The sequence below is a fragment of the Bufo bufo genome, chromosome 6 (assembly GCF_905171765.1).
Source record: "Bufo bufo chromosome 6, aBufBuf1.1, whole genome shotgun sequence".
Classification (NCBI taxonomy): domain Eukaryota; kingdom Metazoa; phylum Chordata; class Amphibia; order Anura; family Bufonidae; genus Bufo; species Bufo bufo.
Genome location: NC_053394.1, coordinates 54,153,042 through 54,177,427, shown reverse-complemented (window position 1 = coordinate 54,177,427; position 24,386 = coordinate 54,153,042). Strand labels below are relative to the sequence as shown.

At 46.5% G+C, this 24,386-nt stretch overlaps 1 protein-coding gene across 1 annotated transcript in view; it reads left to right on the top strand.

Annotated features, from left to right (window-relative positions):
• LOC121004845 (alpha-2-macroglobulin-like protein 1) overlaps positions 1-24,386 on the top strand; it is a 113,643-nt gene that overhangs the window by 40,739 nt on the left and 48,518 nt on the right. The window contains exons 14-16 of the mRNA XM_040437237.1: positions 13,275-13,445; positions 14,783-15,022; positions 20,560-20,635. Of these exons, the coding sequence (XP_040293171.1) occupies positions 13,275-13,445; positions 14,783-15,022; positions 20,560-20,635 (487 nt within the window). The remainder of the gene's footprint in view (positions 1-13,274; positions 13,446-14,782; positions 15,023-20,559; positions 20,636-24,386) is intronic.

The window sequence follows — 24,386 nt, the reverse complement described above, 5'->3', positions numbered from 1 at the left end:
GATTTAGCAGCACAGTCCAAGGCTATTTTTTTTAAAGGTTGTGCAGACCATTTTGTGGCACATGTTACTGGGCTGATAGGCGGCGGCCATCTTGGGACTAGTGCTGCAGCACAATCTCTCCCAACGTCCATTAATCACTTGTAATAGTGGTCTGTGCCATAGAAATCCTACATCAGGGACTTGGGTGTGCTTGTGTCACCCCTACTAATACCAGTCCACCTGTAATCCATACAGTGAAAAGCCATAAAGTATTCCAGTGAGGGAATTTTTTTTTTATTTAAAAAAGGCCAAGTTAGTTTATCTGGCGTTCAATATACTAGATACAGTTAGGCCTGCGTTTCATACATCTGGAATTAGCAAACTAATGTGCTGGGGTTGGGAAAACATATATGTACCCATACTAGAATCTGTCAAAGAAAGCGGTACTCACATATAACAGTCATTCCATCTGTAATCCATACAGTCAAAAGACTGAAAGTATTCCAGTGAGGGGATTTTTTTTATTTAAAAAAGGCCAAGTTAGTTTATCTGGCGTTCAATATACTAGATACAGTTAGGCCTGCGTTTCATACATCTGGAATTAGCAAACTAATGTGCTGGGGTTGGGAAAACATATATGTACCCATACTAGAATCTGTCAAAGAAAGCGGTACTCACATATAACAGTCATTCCATCTGTAATCCATACAGTCAAAAGACTGAAAGTATTCCAGTGAGGGAATTTTTTTTATTTAAAAAAGGCCAAGTTAGTTTATCTGGCGTTCAATATACTAGATACAGTTAGGCCTGCGTTTCATACATCTGGAATTAGCAAACTAATGTGCTGGGGTTGGGAAAACATATATGTACCCATACTAGAATCTGTCAAAGAAAGCGGTACTCACATATAACAGTCATTCCATCTGTAATCCATACAGTCAAAAGACTGAAAGTATTCCAGTGAGGGAATTTTTTTTTTATTTAAAAAAGGCCAAGTTAGTTTATCTGGCGTTCAATATACTAGATACAGTTAGGCCTGCGTTTCATACATCTGGAATTAGCAAACTAATGTGCTGGGGTTGGGAAAACATATATGTACCCATACTAGAATCTGTCAAAGAAAGCGGTACTCACATATAACAGTCATTCCATCTGTAATCCATACAGTCAAAAGACTGAAAGTATTCCAGTGAGGGAATTTTTTTTATTTAAAAAAGGCCAAGTTAGTTTATCTGGCGTTCAATATACTAGATACAGTTAGGCCTGCGTTTCATACATCTGGAATTAGCAAACTAATGTGCTGGGGTTGGGAAAACATATATGTACCCATACTAGAATCTGTCAAAGAAAGCGGTACTCACATATAACAGTCATTCCATCTGTAATCCATACAGTCAAAAGACTGAAAGTATTCCAGTGAGGGAATTTTTTTTTTATTTAAAAAAGGCCAAGTTAGTTTATCTGGCGTTCAATATACTAGATACAGTTAGGCCTGCGTTTCATACATCTGGAATTAGCAAACTAATGTGCTGGGGTTGGGAAAACATATATGTACCCATACTAGAATCTGTCAAAGAAAGCGGTACTCACATATAACAGTCATTCCATCTGTAATCCATACAGTCAAAAGACTGAAAGTATTCCAGTGAGGGGATTTTGCTTATAAAAAATAATATATTTCATTGTGGTGCGAGTTGAATCGCAACAATGAAGAAAAATACTATTAAGGGACGAGGACGCGGTCGTGGTGGTGTCCGTGGAGCCTCTGTTGCTGGTAGAGGACGTGGCCGTTCGGCCCCAGGCGCACACAGTAGGGAACGAACTCCCTCAACTAGCCGGCAGAATGTACCGCAATATCTCGTGGGGCCCAATGCCGCTCTTAGGATGGTAAGGCCTGAGCTGGTACAGGCATTAATCGATTGGGTGGCCGACAGTGCTTCCAGCACGTTCACCACATGGTCTTCCACCCAGTCTTCTGCGGAAAGCGCACAGGTGGCACCTGAAAACCAAGCCCATCAGTCTGTCACATCACCCCCAAGCATATCAGGGAAACGGTCTGAGCCACAAGTTATGCAGCAGTCTCTTCTTCTGTTTGAAGACTCTGCTTCCAGGGTTTCCCAGGGGCGTCCACCTAGCCCTTCCCCAGTGGAGGAAGACATACCATGCACTGACGCACAACCACTTATGTCTCCAGATGAAGAGGACATGGGAATACCACCACAGCAGAGTCACCGACTCTCTGATGATGACGAAACACAGGTGCCCACTGCCGCGTCTTTTTGCAGTGTGCAGACTGAACAGGAGGAGGTCAGGGAGGGAGACTGGGTGGAAGACGATGCAGAGGACGATGAGGTCTTAGACCCCACATGGACTGAAGGTCGTGGCGATGACTTTCACAGTTCAGAGGAAGAGGTAGTGGTGAGACCGAGACAACAGCGAAGCCAAAGAGGGAGCAGGGGGCCAAAGCAGACGAGCCGCCGCCCCCAGAGTTCGCCTGCTACTGGACATCGCCAACAGGGACCCAGCCCCACAAAGGCAGCTTCAAAGAGTTCCCTGGCATGGCACTTCTTTAAACAATGTCCTACCGACAAGACCCGAGTGACTTGCACGCTCTGCCATCAGAGCCTGAGGCGAGGCATTAACGTTCTGAACCTCAGCACAACCTGCATGACCAGGCATCTACATGCAAAGCATGAACTGCAGTGGGGTACACACCTTAAAAACCAGGCACTCGCTGAGGCTCCCCCTGCTCCCTCTACCGCTGCTGCCTCGGCTTCCGCCTCGAGAGGAATGTTGCCACCTGCCGAGCAGCAAACAGAGGATGTGCCACCGACACCACCACCACCGCCACCGTCAACTAGCGTCTCCACTATATCACACAGCAGCGTTCAGCTCTCAATATCTCAAACCTTAGAGAGGAAGCGCAAATTCCCCCTGAGTCACCCTCGAGCCCTTGGCCTGAACGCCAGCATTTCTAAACTGCTGGCCTTTGAAATGCTGTCATTCCGGCTGGTGGACACAGACAGCTTCAAACAGCTGATGGCCATGGCTGTCCCGCAGTATGTGGTTCCCAGCCGCCACTACTTCTCCAAGACAGCCGTGCCTTCCCTGCACATGCAAGTGTCCGATAAAATCAAGTGTGCACTGCGCAACGCCATTTGTGGCAAGGTCCACCTAACCACAGATACGTGGACCAGTAAGCACGGCCAGGGACGCTATATCTCACTAACTGCACACTGGATGAATGTAGTGGCGGCTGGGCCCCCGGCGGACAGTTCCTTGGCGCACGTCCTTCCGCCCCCTAGGATCGCAGGGCATCATTCTCTGCCTCCTGTAGCCTCCTCCTCCTACTCGGCTTCCTCCTCCACTGCTTCCACCAGCTCATCCGGTCAGCCACACACCTTCACCACCAACTTCAGCACAGCCCGGGGTAAACGTCAGCAGGCCATTCTGAAACTCATATGTTTGGGGGACAGGCCCCACAGCGCAAAGGAGTTGTGGCGGGGTATTGAACAACAGACCGACGAGTGGTTTCTGCCGGTGGGCCTCAAGCCAGGCCTGGTGGTATGCGATAATGGGCGAAATCTCGTGGCAGCTCTGGGACTAGCCAGTTTGACGCACATCCCTTGCCTGGCGCATGTGCTGAACTTGGTGGTGCAGAGGTTCATTCACCACTACCCCAACATGTCAGAGCTGCTGCATAAAGTGCGGGCCGTCTGTGCGCGCTTCCGCCGTTCACATCCTGCCGCTGCTCGCCTGTCTGCGCTACAGCGGAACTTCGGCCTTCCCGCTCACCGCCTCATATGCGACGTGCCCACCCGGTGGAACTCCACCTTGCACATGCTGGAGAGACTGTGCGAGCAGCAGCAGGCCATAGTGGAGTTTCAGCTGCAGCACGCTCGCGTCAGTCGTACTGCCGAACAGCACCACTTCACCACCAATGATTGGGCCTCCATGCGAGACCTGTGTGCCCTGCTGCGCTGTTTCGAGTACTCCACCAACATGGCCAGTGGCGATGACACTGTTATCAGCGTTACAATACCACTTCTATGTCTCCTTGAGAAAACACTTAGGGCAATGATGTTAGAGGAGGTGGCCCAGGTGGAGGAGGAGGAGGAGGATGAGGGCTCGTTTCTAACACTTTCGGGCCAGTCTGTTCGAAGTGGCTCAGAGGGAGGTTTGTTTAAGCAGCAGAGGACAGGTTCACAAGTCGCCAGCCAAGGCACTGTACTGGAGGACGAGGAGGATGAGGAGGAGGAGGTGGAGGGGGACGAGGATGACGCAAGTTCACAGCGGGGTGGCAGCCCAGGCCCATCACTGGTGCGTGGCTGGGGGGATACGGTGGACGATGACGATACGCCTCCCACAGAGGACAGCTTGTCCTTACCCATGGGTAGCCTGGCCCACATGAGCGAATATATGCTCCAATGCCTGCGCAACGACAGCAGAGTTGCCCACGTTTTAACGTGTGCAGACTACTGGGTGGCCACCCTGCTGGATCCCCGGTATAAAGACAATGTGCCCACTTTAATTCCTGAACTGGAGCGCGACCGTAAGATGCGCGAGTACAAGCGCACGCTGATAGAGGCGCTCTTGAGAGCATTCCCACATGTCACAGGGGAACAGGTGGAAGGTGAAGGCAGAGGAGTGGCAAGAGGTCGCCAACGCAGCTGTGTCACGGCCAGCTCATCTGAGGGCAGGGTTAGCATGGCAGAAATGTGGAAAAGTTTTGTCTCCACGCCACAGCTATCTGCACCGACACCTGATACGGAACGTGTTAGCAGGAGGCAGCATTTCACTAACATGGTTGAACAGTATGTCTGCACACCCCTCCACATCCTGACGGATGGTTCGGCCCCATTCAACTACTGGGTTTCGAAATTGTCCACGTGGCCAGAGTTAGCATGTTATGCCTTGGAGGTGCTTTCCTGCCCGGCGGCCAGCGTTTTATCTGAACGCGTATTCAGCACGGCAGGGGGCGTCATTACTGACAAGCGCAGCCGCCTGTCCACAGCCAACGTGGACAAGCTGACCTTCATAAAGATGAACCAGGCATGGATCCCACAGGACCTGTCCCTCCCTTGTGCAGAGTAGTCCTTATTAACTGCCTAAAACATGTCTTGTTGTGCTACGGGCCACTTCTTTATTTGATACAAATTTTATGAAACCCACAGTTGAATGAAACTCTTCTCTGTCTGGGTGGGCGCCGGGGCCTAACCAGATGAAAGTGGCCGGTTAAACTAACGGGTGACATGAAGCCATAACCTCTGCCATGCTACCTCTGTCTTCTGTCTGGGTGCTGAGGCCTAAGTCAAATAAAGCGGTCTTCTGCTGTGCTGGGGGATATGAAGCTAATCTCTGACCTCTCTCCTCTGTCTGGGTCCAAAGGCCTAAATCACTGAAAGAGGCCTTCTCCTGTGGTGTGTGATATGATGCCAGAATATGTGCTGTGGGGCCTCTCTCCTCTTCCTGGGTGCAGGGGTCAAATAAACTAAATTGTGGCCTACTCCTGTGGTGGCTGATATGATGCCAGAATATGTGCTGTGGTGCCTCTCTCCTCTTCCTGGGTGCAGGGGTCAAAGTAACTAAATGGTGGCTTCTCCTGTGGTGGCTGATATGATGCCAGAATATGTGCTGTGGGGCCTCTCTCCTCTTCCTGGGTGCAGGGGTCAAAGTAACTCAATGGTGGCTTCTCCTGTGGTGGCTGATATGATGCCAGAATATGTGCTGTGGTGCCTCTCTCCTCTTCCTGGGTGCAGGGGTCAAAGTAACTAAATGGTGGCTTCTCCTGTGGTGGCTGATATGATGCCAGAATATGTGCTGTGGGGCCTCTCTCCTCTTCCTGGGTGCAGGGGTCAAAGTAACTCAATGGTGGCTTCTCCTGTGGTGGCTGATATGATGCCAGAATATGTGCTGTCGTGCCTCTCTCCTCTGTCTGGGTCCAAAGGCCTAAATCACTGAAAGAGGCCTTCTCCTGTGGTGTGTGATATGATGCCTGAATATGTGCTGTGGTGCCTCTCTCCTCTTCCTGGGTGCGGGGGTCAAAGTAACTCAATGGTGGCTTCTCCTGTGGTGGCTGATATGATGCCAGAATATGTGCTGTGGTGCCTCTCTCCTCTTCCTGGGTGCGGGGGTCAAAGTAACTCAATGGTGGCTTCTCCTGTGGTGGCTGATATGATGCCAGAATATGTGCTGTGGGGCCTTTCTCCTCTTCCTGGGTGCAGGGGTCAAAGTAACTCAATGGTGGCTTCTCCTGTGGTGGCTGATATGATGCCAGAATATGTGCTGTGGTGCCTCTCTCCTCTTCCTGGGTGCGGGGGTCAAAGTAACTCAATGGTGGCTTCTCCTGTGGTGGCTGATATGATGCCAGAATATGTGCTGTGGGGCCTCTCTCCTCTTCCTGGGTGCAGGGGTCAAAGTAACTCAATGGTGGCTTCTCCTGTGGTGGTTAGTATGATGCCAGAATATGTGCTGTGGGGCCTCTCTCCTCTTCCTGGGTGCAGGGGTCAAAGTAACTCAATGGTGGCTTCTCCTGTGGTGGCTGATATGATGCCAGAATATGTGCTGTGGTGCCTCTCTCCTCTTCCTGGGTGCGGGGGTCAAAGTAACTCAATGGTGGCTTCTCCTGTGGTGGCTGATATGATGCCAGAATATGTGCTGTGGGGCCTCTCTCCTCTTCCTGGGTGCAGGGGTCAAAGTAACTCAATGGTGGCTTCTCCTGTGGTGGTTAGTATGATGCCAGAATATGTGCTATGGGGCCTCTCTCCTCTTCCTGGGTGCAGGGGTCAAAGTAACTCAATGGTGGCTTCTCCTGTGGTGGCTGATATGATGCCAGAATATGTGCTGTGGTGCCTCTCTCCTCTTCCTGGGTGCGGGGGTCAAAGTAACTCAATGGTGGCTTCTCCTGTGGTGGCTGATATGATGCCAGAATATGTGCTGTGGGGCCTCTCTCCTCTTCCTGGGTGCAGGGGTCAAAGTAACTCAATGGTGGCTTCTCCTGTGCTGATTGATATAAAGCTGATGGTTGTGGCATCTGACATGGTTGCCAGGGTCTGATTCAATGGGGGCCTACTCCTGTGGTGGGTGATCTAAATGCCTGATTCTCTGCTGTGAAACCTCTCTCCTCCGTCTGGGTGTAGGGGTCAAAGTCTTTCAAAGTCGCCTTCTCCTGTGCTGATTGATATGAAGCTGATGGTTGTGCCATCTGACATGGTTGCCGGGGTCCCATTAAATTGTGGCCTACTCCTGTGGTGGTTGATATGATGCCTGATTCTCTGATGTGGAACCTCTCTCCTCTGTTTGGGTGAAGGGGTCAAAGTAACTAAATGGTGGCTTCTCCTGTGGTGGCTGATATGATGCCAGAATATGTGCTGTGGGGCCTCTCTCCTCTTCCTGGGTGCAGGGGTCAAAGTAACTCAATGGTGGCTTCTCCTGTGGTGGCTGATATGATGCCAGAATATGTGCTGTGGTGCCTCTCTCCTCTTCCTGGGTGCGGGGGTCAAAGTAACTCAATGGTGGCTTCTCCTGTGGTGGCTGATATGATGCCAGAATATGTGCTGTGGTGCCTCTCTCCTCTTCCTGGGTGCGGGGGTCAAAGTAACTCAATGGTGGCTTCTCCTGTGGTGGCTGATATGATGCCAGAATATGTGCTGTGGTGCCTCTCTCCTCTTCCTGGGTGCAGGGGTCAAAGTAACTAAATGGTGGCTTCTCCTGTGGTGGTTGATATGATGCCTGATTCTCTGCTGTGAAACCTCTCTCCTCCATCTGGGTGTAGGGGTCAAAGTCTTTCAAAGTCGCCTTCTCCTGTGCTGATTGATATAAAGCTGATGGTTGTGCCATCTGACATGGTTGCCAGGGTCTGATTCAATGGGGGCCTACTCCTGTGGTGGGTGATCTAAATGCCTGATTCTCTGCTGTGAAACCTCTCTCCTCCGTCTGGGTGTAGGGGTCAAAGTCTTTCAAAGTCGCCTTCTCCTGTGCTGATTGATATGAAGCTGATGGTTGTGCCATCTGACATGGTTGCCGGGGTCCCATTAAATTGGGGCCTACTCCTGTGGTGGGTGATCTAAATGCCTGATTCTCTGCTTTGAAACCTCTCTCCTCCGTCCGGGTGTAGGGGTCAAAGTCTGTCAAAGTCGCCTTCTCCTGTGCTGATTGATATAAAGCTTATGCTTGTGCCATCTGACATGGTGGCCGGGGTCTGATTCAATGGTGGCCTACTCCTGTGGTGGGTGATCTAAATGCCTGATTCTCTGCTGTGTAACCTCTCTCCTCCGTCTGGGTGTAGGGGTCAAAGTAACTAAATGGTGGCCTACTCCTGTGGTGGGTGATATGATGCCTGGTTCTCTGCTGTGGGACCTCTCTCCTTTGTCTGGGTGCTGTGGTCAAAATAATAGTAAGTGACCTTCTCCATTGGTGGGTGACTTGAAGCCTGATTCTGTGCTATGGGACCTCACTCCAATTAATATTGTTTAATTTTTATTTATTTTATGTTAACTCATCATTTCCCTATCTACATTTGTTTGCAGGGGATTTAACTACATTTTGCTGCCTTTTGCAGCCCTCTAGCCCTTTCCGGGTGTGTTTTACAGCCTTTTTAGTGCCCAAAAGTTCGGGTCCCCATTGACTTCTATGGGGTTCGGGTTCGGGATGAAGTTCGGGTCGAGTTCGGATCCCGAACCCGAACATTTTTCGAAAGTTCGGCCGAACTCGTCGAACCCGAACATCCAGGTGTTCGCTCAACTCTAATGATGATAGTCGCGCGGGAGCTGGTGTTGCGAGCATTCAGGCACATGGCCCTGAGACTAGTGAGGGTGACATCAGTGATGTGCAGACAGTAGTGGATGATTATGTGGCTGATCGCATGTGGAAGCTGGGTGAAGAGAGGGACTTTTTCATCATCAGGAGAAGAGTGTGACTTGCGCATGAGGCAACGGTTGATCCACCAGGGTGGCAGCATGGCTGTTATTCAGCGGGGTGGCAGGAGTGCGAGGTTGGGAGACAAACATGCCTGGGGTAGACCGCCCAATACTGCGCAGGAGCCTACCTGTCCAGGAAGAAGTAGCGATGGAGGGGTTCACGGAGGCAGCGGTAGCAGGCAGTCAGCATGGAGTGATGGGGGAAAGATGCCATACTCGGCGGTGTGGCAATTTTTCATCAAGCCACCAGAGGATATCAGCATGGCTATTTGCAGAATCTGTGGGCAGAAGATGAAGTGTGGCCAGGGTGCCAATGTTGGCACCCCATCCCTGTGTCAACACATGCAGTGTCACCATAAAGTGGCCTGAGAAAACCATGGTTATAGTGTAGTGGTACAGCCTGAGGAAGCAACCGCTGCATCACCCAGTGGCCCTCACCCCTTTTTCGTAAGTCAAGGTTCCACCACCTCTGCAGAAGGGAGCTGTGGTTCTTTCCCATCATCTACTGGTCCTGATGCTCCTGCGCCTCCTACTCCATGTAAGTCATTTTGTCAGACAAAACAGACAAAAGTATGCGTGCACTCATCCAACAGCGCAGAAGCTGAACGTGCTCCTGGCCAAGTTGCTGGTACTAAAGTCCCTCCCTTTCCATGGGTTGGACTCTGCACCTTTTAGAGAACTGATGGCTTGTGCCGAGCCAAGGTGGAGAGTCCCCAGCCATCATTACTTCTCCAAAAAAGCAGTACCAGTCCTGTACAAATATGTAGAACAGAAGGTAGGCCAGTCCTTGAGCCTGTCGTTGTCTGCTAAAGTTCACAGCAGCGCCAATGTGTAAAGCTACAACTAAGGTCAAGGACAATATATGTCCTTTATGGCCAACTGGGTAAATGTGGTTCTTGCCCAGCCACACCAGCAACTTGGCCAGGTGATGACACTGCCGCCTCCACGGTCTCCAGCTGTGGATCCTACGCCAATGTTCTCCACATGTTCCACCTTGTCCTCAGCCTTCACTGCAGGCACAATTCAAAGTGCTACTCCAAGAATACCACATGTGCAGGGCACAGCGGTGTCAAGCTGTTCTGCACCTAGTTTGCCTTGGCGAACAGAGTCACACAGGGGAGGAACTGCTCCTCCATCAAGAAATCGAATCCTGGCTGTCTTCTCGCTAACATAAGATCATAACCATGGTCACCGACAACGGGAAGAACATTGTGTCAGCGCTGCGTCAAGGAGGGCTGAGCCATGTGCCCTGCAAGGCGCACGTGGTTAATCTGGTTGTAAAGCGGTTCCTGAAGTCTTCCACCCATCTGCAAGACATCCTGAAAATGGCCAGGAAACTGTGCATGCACTTCAGCCACTCTTACACTGCAAAGCACACCCCTCTTGAGCTGCAAAGGCAGGATGGAATTCCCCAACATCGCCTGATACGCAATGTTTCCACCCATTGGAACTCCACCCTCCACATGTTGGACCGACTATATGAGCAGAGAAAGACCATAAATGATTTATTGATGATGCAGGCTGACAGGAGCACTCCCCTATGTAACTTTGACGTTAGCCAGTGGCATCTCATGCGTGACACCTGCCGTTTGCTCAGGCCCTTTGAGGAGGCCACTTTATTTGTCAGTCCCGTAGGACTACGGGATGAACAGCGTCATTTCATTGCTTCATGTCCTAGAGCAGATGCTGCTAAATCTGGCTGGCCAGGGGACAAAAGACGTGCCGCCTACATCTCACGCCACCTGAACCTTGTTGGGTCTGAACTGGAGGAGGAGGAGGACATTTATGCACAAGCAATGTATAGAGAAATGGGTGGTTTTTCGGCAGAAGTGACAGGAGAGGAAGTGTAGGAGGAGCAGGAGGAGGTAGAGGGCGATAAGTAAGACCAGACAGAGGACCCCGAGACACAGTGGAAGTATGCAGTGCAGATGGAGGCAGGGAGTCCCTTGCGCAAATGGCATAATGCATGCTCAGTTGCTTGTGTAGTGACACCCAAATTGAAGATGAAGATGAATCTAGCGTGGATCAGCCTGGATTTCCACACACCAGTCCCTGACGCATCAGACTAAATCATTCTGGGTGCCACACCCAAACTTTGTGAAAAGAGACCTGTTTCTTCTGGCCACCTGCTTTAGCCACTATTCAGATGTTGCCACCCACCTGATGCCACATACCTACTGCCTCCCATCATCTTGGCGCTGTTACTGCCACTGCCTTTGCCCCCCACCTCACCACTCTGTGACTGGGCCACTGTGTTGACTCTTCACTCCTCATGCGGTTGCCATCTTAACCACTCTGTCACTGGGCCACTGTGTTGACTCCTCATTTTGTTGCTACCCTCACCACTCTGTCACTAGGCCACTGTGTTGACTCCTCATATTGTTGCTACCCTCACCACTCTGTCACTGGGCCGCTATTGTCCTTTTTTGGCCTTGTTGACATCACCATTTATTTTTCCATTCTTCTGATCTGTCAGAAGGACAGAAAACGAGAAACACAACAGATCTAGACTTTGGAGCAGCCGTAAGGCCTGTATAACACGGTCCCTATTTTGTATCAGGATTGGATTATGATTTGGAAGCCAAAAGAAGAAGTTTTTTTTTTTGCCCTAGAAATACTGAGCAAATGCTGACCGTGTAAAGGCGGATGCTGAAAAGACAGGATACATTTTTTTTGTGTTGTTTTTATGACGGATGAGAAGAGGGGCAAAAAAGAGTGATGTCAACACAAACTTTCTCCTCACACCCTCTCCACTCTGTCAGGGGGACACTAATTGTCTCAGCGTGTAACAGAACAGGTTCTGTAGAAATCTATTTGGAATCAGCTGAAGACAGTGTAAAAAGAGTGCGCTATTTCACTCTATAGCAGATTCTTGGGCCACTGCGCAGTTCTTTATACCTGACTCTAACATTGATCTGTAAGGCTGAGTTATTTGGCCCCACAACTGAACAAATGAGTGAGGAGTGAAATGATTCTAAGACCTCTTTCACACGGGCGTTGCGGGTGAGGGCCGGATGTGTTCAGGGTGCATTGCGGGAAACCCGCGCGAGTAGGCACGCAATTGCAGTCAGTTTTGTCTGCGATTGCGTTCAAATGTTTTTTCCGCGCGGGTGCAATGCGTTTTGCTTGCGCATGGGAAAAAAATTACTGTGGTGCCCAGACCCGAACCCGGACTTCTTCACTGAAGTTCGGGTTTGGGGTTCTGTAGATTTTATTATTTTCCATTATAACATGGTTATAAGGGAAAATAATAGCATTCTTTAATACAGAATGCTAAGTATAATGTTAATTGAGGGTTAAAAAAAAATAAAAACATAACTCACCTCATCCACTTGATCGCACAGCCGGCATCGTCTTCTTTCTTCTTTCAGGACCTGCAAAAGGACCTTTGATGACTTAATTGCGCTCACCAGGTGGTGAGCATAGTGACGTCAGCGCAGGTCCTGCTGAATGAAGATAGAAGGATCTTAGATCTTCATTCAGAAGTACCTGCGCTGACGTCACCACGCTCACCACGTGGTGAGCTCGATTACGCCATCAAAGGTCCTTTTGCAGGTCCTGAAAGAAGAAGAAAGAAGACGATGCCGGCTGCGCGATCAAGTGGATGAGTTATTTTTTTTTATTTTTTAACCCCTCAAGGCACATTTTACTAAGCATTCTGTATTAAGAATGCTATTATTTTCCCTTATAACAATGTTATAAGGGAAAATAATACAGTGAATAGACTTTAATGGGGTCCGGGGTTGCTCATCCCTATCATCTTCTAGCAGCCATGAGTGAAAATCGCACCGCATCCACACTTGCTTGTGGATGCTTGCGTTTTTCACACAACCCCATTCATTTCTATGGGGACTGCGTTGCGTGAAAAACGCAGAATATAGAACATGCTGCGATTTTCACGCACAAGTGATGCTTGAAAATCACTGCTCATGTGCACAGCCCCATTGAAGTAAATGGGTCCGGATTCAGTGCGGGTGCAATGCGTTCACCTTACGCTTTGCACCCGCGCGGAATTCTCGCCCATGTGAAAGGGGCCTAAGAGTGATGTCTGTCATCTGCGTGTCATACTGACTCACGGTACTGTTTAAATAGCACAGCAGAATCCCTATGCATGTTTCTGCAATGCACAGTGTTCTACACTACTATGCAGGATCTCAGTAGCCAGGAAATAGCTGTTTTCTAATGTGATTCGACACAAATAAATTCAGATTGAATCAAATCTTTTTGGGGAATTCGGCAAACAGTCCAAATCGCATTTTTGAGAAATTCGCTCATCTCTAGTGGACACATACAAACACAAATCAGATTGTAAACTTGATGTGTGGGGGTATTCTGTTTGGAAGGAGTTTATCATTAAGTTCCTTTACTTCTCCTCAGGTTCAAGTCATTGAGAACAAAAAACCCTTGGCCAATGAAGCCATAACCGTTAGTGCATTAAAACCGGAAGACGGTTCTGAAATCACATCTGTATCTGTGGTGACTGATTCAAATGGAATTGCACAGTTTACATTCAACACCTCCGGGTGGGATGAGTATCTTTCTTTGAATGTAAGTCAGACGATCATTACATAGAAATATCTTAAATGCCTGTACACAAGATCAGTAAATATTCACACCAATCACAGGGTTCCAGACACAAGGATCTACAAGCTGTTGCGTCCACCATGGCTAGAACAAAGTTATCCATGGTGTAGTATGGAGATGCTATCAACACAGTTCAAAAACATGTAACAAGGTCAAACGAAACATGCAGAATCTTTTTGACCCATATTTTTGGCCCTGAGTGGCTCCCCATTCTAGGGTGACTAAAGGATTCAGGTGGACAATGTTGCATCTTGGTCATCGCTAGGATATGTCTAATAGGTGTGGGTCCCACCTCTGGGACCTGCAACTACAGTATACTTAGAACGGAGGGCTCACTATGGCTATTTTCGGAAGTTAAGGGGAAGCACACCCTGCAAGCACAGCCATGGCTTACGGAAATAGCAGAGACAGCACTCGTAAATTGCTTAAAAATTATGGAGGGCAGATGCACACTATCAGACATTGGGGGCATATGCTCGAGAAATGCCCCCAATGTCCAAGATGGGAATAACCCTTTAAATAAGACAAACATAACTTCAAATTGAAGTCTTAAAATTCTTAGTCACATGTCTATTACACAGGCTTTGGCTTCTTCCAGGATGCATAGACTAGGAGGCTACTTTGTACCCCTCAGCTCTTGCCTCATTTGCGATGCTGAGCTGCAGATACTCTGTTGCCCTCTCTGTGCCCTTAAGGGTTGTACCTATATTACTAAAATAACTGATCACCTCCTCTTATTAGCTAACTACATGCAGGAATATTGCTAGTTTTGTTCCCAGAAGCAGCTTTCCAACACATTCTTCAATCTGTTTTCCTGCGACTTCAATGAGGTCTGCACAGACCTGCTGTTTATCATCTTTCTGCCATGTGCTCAAACTATATCATAAAGGGCATCTGTCATCACATAGCAGTACATAAAATGGTCAGCCACTGTAGATCTGCTCTTGTCAGCAGAGTCTCATTAAATCTGTGGCATCTCCATGTGTGATGGCAATACTGACAAAAAAAAACAACTTTTTGTGATATGAAAATTAAGCCCTAGATGTAACGAGGATGATGCTGCTGCACCTTGTTACTTTCATAGGCTGGTCACACCCTCATTAACTGACAGGCCAAGCATTGAGAACATATTCATGCCTTCCCCAAAATCTGGCTGGGGCGTGTTCGCTGCACAAGTTGTTTCTGATGGAGCACCTGTGGTCATTATATTGGGTCTTAGAATTCTTATACTTAGATTTCATCAAATCTTTTAATATGATCTATAAAAATGTTAAAGAGCCAGTTGTGACTTCTTTCCTCAGGCACGTCTCACATCTTATGTTCCTGTGAAAGATGATGATGATGCAATTTATCCTTTCCAACATACCCCCCAAGACTGGTTGTGGCTTTCAGCCCTTTATTCTAAAAGTGAAAGTATGCTGTCTATACAAAACCATCCAGAGGAAATTTCATGCCATTCTGAGCAGTCATTGACGGTGGACTATGAAATCCATAGGAAAAACCTGGAGTCTGATAGCGATCATCTCCACTTTTTTGAAATTGTAAGTATTCTTTTTCTTGATATTCAGAGCTGAACCCAGACATATCTCCATTTTCACCCAGGCAGCCCCCCTGACTTGAGACTCGGAGCAGTTCATGCTCCAATGCTCTCATTTGCCCTGCGCTAGATCGCGCAGGGCAAGGGTTCTTTTGTTTACAATAACACACTGCCGGGCGGAAGCTTCCGCCCGGCAGTGTGTTCAGTGACGTCACCGGCTCTGATTGGTGTGCTTTAATGCTGCCCTAGCCATTTTACTGGCTAGGGCGGCTCTAAAGCCTGCCCATCAGTACCAGTGACATCACTGGGCTTCCTTGTAGAAAAGAAGATGGCTTCGGCAGCATTCCGCAATATCAAAAATACTTTAATCGTACCTCCAGACACAAATGGCAACGAACGTTTCGACTGTACACCAGTCTTTGTCAAGCCTAATGACACAGAATCTGATAGGCATATATATACCCCCCTCACATAAAATACACACCCCGTTACATCATTGGTGCAAATCACTGCACAATAAGATACACATGTTCATACTTTAACTCACAGCTGACGACATGTCCATCGAACTCGTGTAGTTCTCCTCGGCGTTCCCTTATCTGCAATGCGCAGCCGCGTCTCAATCCATTTACAACCCGGAAGTATCATGCGTCGCCATGGCACCCGGCGGCGCACGTGTCTCTAGCCAATGAGCTGCCAGAGGCTCCCACTGACGTCACAGACTGCGCGTCCACCCCGTAACACTCACCCAAGAGCGCACACCCGTACGTCAATGGCGTGGGTCACATGAGGTACGCAGCCAATAACAACACCGCGTAAACACCGGCGCCATGACAACGATGACGCCACGGTCAACGCTGCTTACAATGAAGTAAATATGTGCTATCCGTATCCAAAGTGAACTGATCTGTGCACTATATAGACAACACAGATAATTGCCTGTTTATAAAGGGACATCAAACCGGACTGGACATATTCATAGTCAATACAGACATAGAGCAAATACATATCATAGCAAGTACAGATAGCAATATGAACAGTGTATCCCATGTATACATCACATATAGACCATCATCATAGCACTTTGACATATAGATTGGGGACTGATCCCCCGGGGATGCGCTACATATAGGTTAAAATCATGATGTCCCTATACTGAGAAGACAAAACAATGACAAATATCAATCGATGGATGAGACATTGAACTCTAGATTCAAACCAAAAGGTTGAAGGGACCTAAGGGTATGGATCCATTTAAGTTCCTTTTTCCTCAGGATTCTCTTCCTGTCTCCACCCCTTCTCAAATATCCCACGCTATCGATAGCCCGAAATCTCAATTGATTGATGGAATGTTTGCAATCAATGAAGTGTTTTGCAACCGGTTTGTCGAGTGCACCTGTTCTTATTGTGCTTTTGTGTTTGTTAATTCTTTCCCTCAATTCCATCGTAGTCTCCCCCACATAGATCAAACTACACGGGCACTGTATCATGTAAACCACATCTGTGGACTTACATGTGTAGTGACCCTTGATCTTAAACCGTTTACCACTGTAGGGATGTGTAAAACCGCCACCTTTCATGATGCCACCGCAGTTGCAACAGGAAAGGCAAGGGAAATTACCATTCCTCATTGGTGCTAATCTTTTCTGTCTTTCGATGTCCTTACCCCCTATATCCGCCTTCACCAATCTATCCCGTAGGTTGGGGCTCCGTTTGTATGCCATCATTGGGGGAACTGAAAATTCAGTGACTGCAGGCAATCCTTTCTGCAGGATCTGCCATTCCTGTCGCAGGATGGTGGCTATATTGCCGCTATCACTCCCAAAGATGGATACAAATGGAATTCGGGGGGTCTCATGTTTTTGTGGTTTCCTTACCAAAGTGGAACTACGTTCCATAGATGTAATCCTATGCTTGGTACGGTTAATCAGTTTGGTGGGATAACCTCTCTTACTGAACTTGTCGCACATCTCATCCACTCTAAATTCAAAGAGAGTGTCATCTGATACGATGCGACGTACCCTAAGTAATTGACTCCACGGAAGGGAGCTTACCATATTCTGAGGGTGACTGCTGTCATACATTAACAAGGTGTTCTTGTCTGTAGATTTTTGGCAGAGATCAGTACAGATCCTTCCATTGTGCACCTGAACTCGGACGTCAAGGAACTGCAGCTCACGGGCAGAATGCATCACGGTGAACTGCAGGTCCTGGACCCCAGAATTCAGGTGCGCATGGAACTCATCCAACTCAGGCACAGTCCCCTTCCAGATCAGGAAAATGTCGTCGATGTAGCGCCACCAGCACAGGACTCTCTCAAAAAATGTGGCGCGATACACCAGCCGATCCTCGACCTCCGCCATGAAGATGTTCACTGGGCTTCCTGGCAGCCCCATGGAGAGCCTAGTTCGTCACCGGAACTCTTGAAAATGCCTTTGCCTTGCGCGATTTAGCGCAGGGCAAAGGAGAGCATCGGAGCATAAACTGCTCCGATGCTCAAGTTAGGGGAACTGCCTGGGTGAAAATGGAGGTATGTCCGGGTTCAGTTCTGAACCCGGACAACCCCTTTAAGAAGCTTGATTTTCAAGGTAAATTGGATATTGTATCGTGACTTCCATATTTACAGGATCCAAATAGGATGGGTCCATTTCATCATGAGATGTTGTGATTCAATATGACTTGTCATATTTTTTTTCACCATATTGTCAGGAGTGCCTTGGAATTTCTTCTCCTACATAGATATACAGTTGCAAGAAAAAGTATGTGAACCCTATGGATTTCTGCACAAATTGGTCATAAAATGTGATCTGATCTTCATCTAAGTCACAACAATAGACAATCACAGTCTGCTTAAACTAATAACACACAAATAATTAAATGTTACCATGTTTTTATTGAACACACCATGTAAACATTCACAGTGCAGGTGGAAAAAGTATGTGAACTCCTAGACTAATGACATCTCCAAGAGCTAATTGGAGTGAGGTGTCAGCCAACTGGAGTCCAATCAATGAGATGAGATTGAAGGTGTTGGTTACAGCTGCCCTGCCTTATAAAAAACACACACCAGTTCTGGGTTTGCTTTTCACAAGAAGCATTGCCTGATGTGAAAGATGCCTCGCACAAAAGAGCTCTCAGAAGACCTACGATTAAGAATTGTTGACTTGCATAAAGCTGGAAAGGGTTATAAAAGTATCTCCAAAAGCCTTGCTGTTCATCACTCCACAGTAAAACTAATTGTCTATAAATGGAGAAAGTTCAGCAGTGCTGCTACTCTCCCTAAGAGTGGCTGTCCTGTAAAGATGACTGCAAGAGCACAGCACAGACTGCTTAATGAGGTGAAGAAGAATCCTAGAGTGTCAGCTAAAGACTTACAAAAGTCTCTGGCATAAGCTAACATCCCTGTTAGCGAATCTACGATACGTAAAACACTAAACAAGAATGGGAGGATACCACAGAGGAAGCCACTGCTGTCCAAAAAAAACATTGCTGCACTTTACAGTTTGCACAAGAGCACCTGGATGTTCCACAGCAGTACTGGCAAAATATTCTGTGGACAGATGAAACCAAAGTGGAGTTGTTTGGAAGAAACACACAACACTATGTGTGGAGAAAAAGAGGCACAGCACACCAACATCAAAACCTCATCCCAACTGTGAAGTATGGTGGTGGGGGCATCATGATTTGGGGCTGCTTTGCTGCGTCAGGGCCTGGACGGATTGCTATCATCGAAGGAAAAATTAATTCCCAAGTTTATCAAGACATTTTGCAGGAGAACTTAAGGTCATCTGTCCACCAGCAGAAGCTCAACAGAAGAAGGGTGTTGCAACAGGACAACGACCCAAAGCATAGAAGTAAATCAACAACAGAATGGCTTAAACAGAAGAAAATACGCCTTCTGGAGTGGCCCAGTCAGAGTCCTGACCTCAACCCGATTGAGATGCTGTGGCATGACCTCAAGAAAGCGATTCACACCAGACATCCCAAGAATATTGCTGAACTGAAACAGTTATATAAAGAGGAATAGTCAAGAATTACTGAGTCCTGACCATTGTGCACGTCTGATCTGCAACTACAGGAAACGTTTGGTTGAAGTTATTGCTGCCAAAGGAGGTTCAACCAGTTATTAAATCCAAGGGTTCACATACTTTTTCCACCTGCACTGTGAATGTTTACATGGTGTGTTCAATAAAAACATGGTAACATTTAATTCTTTGTGTGTTATTAGTTTAAGCAGACTGTGATTGTCTATTGTTGTGACTTAGATGAAGATCAGATCACATTTTATGACTAATTTGTGCACAAATCCATATCATTCCAAAGGGTTCACATACTTTTTCTCGCAACTGTATATACATAGATATATAAAATGAGAAAATGTCCTCCTTTTAAAAGGATATTACAGATTATTTTTTATCCCTTAACCCCTTCACTACAGAGAGACTTTTCACCATAAAACTCAGTCCGATTTTTGAAAATCTGACATGCGTCACTTTATGTTTTGTTGTGAGGCAAGGTGACCAGAAAATGATACAGTTTTTTTCTTTTTTTCTTCTTACACTAAGTAATACACTTACAGCTTGCTTGCCTGTGAGATCCAGGGGGCTGAATCTCACAGGCTTACAGGAAAGACAGCCACAATGCCTAAGGAAGGCATCGGGCTGCCGTCTCAGCCATCGGGTTCCCATCACAGCAGCATGGGGACCCGATGGCTGACCGTGGCACATCTAGGATTAATGCGCTGGCATCTGTGTCTTCACTTATGCCAGCACATACAGCAGGGGTCTGGCTAGTAGTGACTGCTGGACCCCTGCAGCTGATCGGGCGAGGACAACTCCCGCACCCACCCAATCAGCGTGCCATAGTACTACGGCTCTGGTATTTTAAACACAGTACCGAGCACTATACATGTACGGCGCTGGTACTGTATGGGTTAAGGACTGAGCCTATTTTTGTTTTTGCATTTTTAATTATTTCCTCCCAACATTCCAATAGCCATAACTTTTGAAATTTTCCTTTATTTTTTGCAGGCCAAGATGCATTTTTAATATCACCATTTAATTTATCATGTCTTGTGTTGTGGGGTGAAATAAAAAACAAACAAACACAATTCCACCAAGGTTTTTGGGGTTTTGATAGTCCTTATTCTGTGGATTAGTACGATTACGGCGATACCAAATTTAAATATTTTTTATTTTGTTTTAGTACTTAAAAAAAAATCTAAATTTCTTTGCATCACCATTTTGGGACTTGTTATTTGTTTAGCTTTGAATCGCTTGGGTTTGTTTGCAAAAAGGGGGACTGGTGGATTCTATGGGAAATTAGTTGACATGACAGTAGTAGTAATGAGAACAGAACAGACTGAGTGAAGGCATGTCCACCAGGTATAGAGTTGTGCCACGGTATGCACAACCGCAAAAACATACGGAAGTGAAAGGGTATATGTGTGAAGTCCTGTTAGCATTAGGTACGTTCTGTGTAGCTTGGTGAAAACGTAGTTTCTGTTGCTCATTATGTGACCAACCCTCCATGTTTTCACAGCTTTTAACCAAAAGTGGGATCTTCTCTTACAAGGAACATAAAGTACATATTAAAGACCAAGAAAATACTTGCCAACGTGAGTAAAAGTAATCTGTAAGAATTGTGCCAAAAATGAAAGCAAAAGAGTTGTGCCGAACAAGAAATTTATCAAAACTGTTGTAAAGGAAAAGAGTGTTCAGTTCCTATCAGGGTTGCCAATCACCCAGAAATTCATGGAGAGTCCTCAAAATAAGGAATTTATTACAGTGCCTGTGTAAAACAAAATAGTTGCATCTGTTATTATCATCATTGGAAAGCTCACAGTAGTATTACACAGCAAAGGAAAAAATAAATGGTTTATTTAACCTTTTCAGCACGGGGCCGGTTTCCGTTTGTGTTCGTCCATTTCTTTTTTACTCTCAGCCTTCCAAGAGCCATAGCTTTTTAATTCTTCCATTCACATAGTCATATGAACATATGAGGTTTTTTTTTTTTTTGCAGATAAACAGTTTTTTCTATTGGCTCATTTTAGTGTTGCATACAATATGTAGTAGGAAGCTGGAAAAAAAATTCTAAATTTTGTCTCTGGGTCAGTGATACCATATTTAGAGTTAATTGGACGGCACTCCTCCGTTCTTCAGTACGGTGCTCAATGGTAATTATGATGAATATAGTGGGAATAAACCAGGGCACTCATGATATATAGTTGAATCAATTATACTTTTTTTTTTTTTTTTATCCATCCAGAAATTAATTGTGAAAAACTGGCCAACTTTTCGGTCTTATCACAAGACCTTGCTCACGGCCTTAGTTTAGGAGACATATTGTGAAATATTTTAGGAGACATATTGTGAAAAAAGCATAATTGATTCAACTATATATCACGAGTGCCGTGGTTTATTCCCACTATAGTGATACCATATTTGCATGGTTTTTCTGCTATACTGTAAAAAAAAAAAAAAAAAAATATTTCTTCACATTGACATATTCTGACCTCTGAAACTTTTTTATATTTACATCCACAGAGGTGAATTAGAGCTTAGTTTTGAGGGACAATCTGTGGTATGTAATGATATTATTTTGGAGTGCATGTGAAGTTATTATCACTTGTTACTAAAAAATTTTAGGGGGGAGACAAAGGGACAAAAAATAGTGAATCATGCATTTTGATTTTTTTTTTCCATTAAGCTGTTCACGGTAGGGAATTGAGCTATTTTCCTATGGAGGTCTGGAACGAGTTAATGCATTCAAAATGGATACATCTAGTGACAGTGACCCAATCTGAGTATGTACCGTTAATAACCACCCTCTGTTTTCTATCATTGAGCCAGTTAATTACCCACTTACAGACGTTTTCTCCCAGTCCGAGCATTCTCATTTTATATACTAACCTTTTATGTGGTACAGTGTCAAATGCTTTGGAGAAGTCCAGATACACGACATCCATTGATACGCCGCTGTCAAGTCTAGAACTTACCTCCTCATAGAAACTGATTAAATTAGTTTGACATGACTGATCCCTCACGAAGCCATGCTGATATGGCGTTATTTGCTTATTTCCGTTAAGATGCTCTAACATAGCATCTCTCAGAAAACCTTCAAACAGTTTACCCACAACAGATGTTAAACTTACCGGCCTATAGTTTCCAGGCTCTGTTTCTGGACCCTTTTTGAATATTGGCACCACATTTGCCATGCGCCAATCCTGTGGGACATTCCCTGTCAGTATAGAATCTGCAAATATCAGAAATAAGGATACGGGGGTGTATGCCATCCGGTCCTGGCGATTTGTCTATTTGAATCTACACGGCTAAATTAATTCATTGCTATGTACATTTGCACTCTGTTGTCCCAAAACACCTGAACTTTTTATCAAATACAGCAAACAGCTTAATGGAAAAAAAATCTAAATTGAAGATTCTCTATTTTTTGTCCCTTTGTCTCCCCAAAAAATTGAATAATAAGTGATAAAAACTTCACACACACTCCCAAATGATATCATTACATACTACGGATTGTACTACTGATATATGTATATATTAGTTATTTATAATTTTTTTCAGATATATATTTACACTAAGCCACACCTCTTCATCCAGTGCCTATCTTCAGCATGCTCGGGCACACCAATTATGCGGACATTATTACGTCTCAGACGGTTCTCAAGGTCATCAGACTTAGAAATGAGCTGTGAGACATTATGTATTACACGTTGCAGATCCCTTTTTACTGGCGGTACCTGGTCTTCCATTGTGCTCAAATGACCCTCTAACTCGCCAACTCTCTCTTTGACATGTCTCATATCTTGCCTTATGAGTAAAATATCTTCCTTCAGCCCCCCCATATGTGTATTTAGTGAGGCAAGCGCCACACCACACTGCGCCACCGCTTTGTTTACATCCTTAATGGTGGGTTCTATATCAGAGCTGATCCCCAAGTCCAGTACTGCCCTGACCTCTGTCTCCACAGGTGGTGTAGAGCACTCCACAGTATGTCCTGCGGCTCCTTGTGGTTCAGCCGCTAGCTCAGTGTCCAGTGCTGAGGCACTTGTAGATGGCGCCGAGGTGCGGGCGAACTTTTCCAGCCGTGCAGACACCTCAGACATTTTAGCTACGTGTGCGGCTCCATGTTGCTTGAGTGGCGTGGCGAGGCCCCACTTCTTCCCCTCCTTCTCTTTAGATTTCTGGCGCATCATAGGGCCGTCAGAGGGTGGTATACAATGGGGGAATTGGATCCACACAAGCTGCCTCCAAGGTGTTCTGTGATGTAGCGGGCAAGTGGAGGATTTTCAGGAGATTTGGCCAGGAGCTCCGCAGCGTGCATCTGCCTACATGTCCGGTCAGGCCACGCCCCCCCATCCAGTGCCTATCTACACATACTGTATCCAATCCTTCCCAGTCCCCTTAGTGCTGCTACACAGTACTTATTCCCAGAGGTGGATTGTCCATAGACCCTACAGGGAACTTTCCAGGTGGGCCGATGCCTAAGAGGGCCACCCAAGCCCTCCTCACAGTCTCAAGCTGAGTACATAATGATTCTTAGAACAGCTATAGAGTTGAATACTGTGGCACAGGTGAGTGTATTTTGTGTTGCACTGAGGTATTTGGTTCAGCTGGGGTATATTGCTCTGCCCTATGGTATTGCTGGCCCCCCTACTTCTGTTGTCCCTGCCTAATTATGTTGCCTTCTTTCAGTTTGGACCCATCTACAACATGTGGCCACTTTTAAGTTTATTTCCAGGGCCACTTTTAGTTTCCCGTCCGCCCCTGCTTATTCCCCTGTAGTGCCCTCCCACAGTAGTTCTTTGCATCTACTGCCTCACACATTAGCTATGCCCTCTTTGTGCCCCACATGGTAGTTAAGCCTCCTTAGTGCCCCACACAAGATAATGTCTCTGTATTCCCTCTTACAGTAAGAATGCCCCCACAGTTATGCCCTCTTAGTACCCCCACACGGTAGTTATGTCCCATATGTAGATTGTAAGCCCTCACGGGCAGGGCCCTCTCTCCTTCTGTACCAGTTTGTAACTTGTCTTGTTTATGATTAGTGCAATTGTCTGTATTATGTATGTGCACCGCTTATCATATGTACAGCGCTATGGAATGAATGGCGCTTTAATAATAAATAATAATAATAATAGTGCCCTCTTCACAGTAGAATGCCTCCTTAGTGCCCCCACACCGTAGTTATGCTCCCTTACAGTACTTCTGCCCCCTTAGTGCAGTAATGTAGTAGTGAATGCTCTTAGTTTTAATACAATTAAAAACAGTTCAGCTAAGCATACATGTCTACATCAATAGGGACAAGGGGATATGCAGCTGCCAGACAGCTCTGCCAAATGTATGATC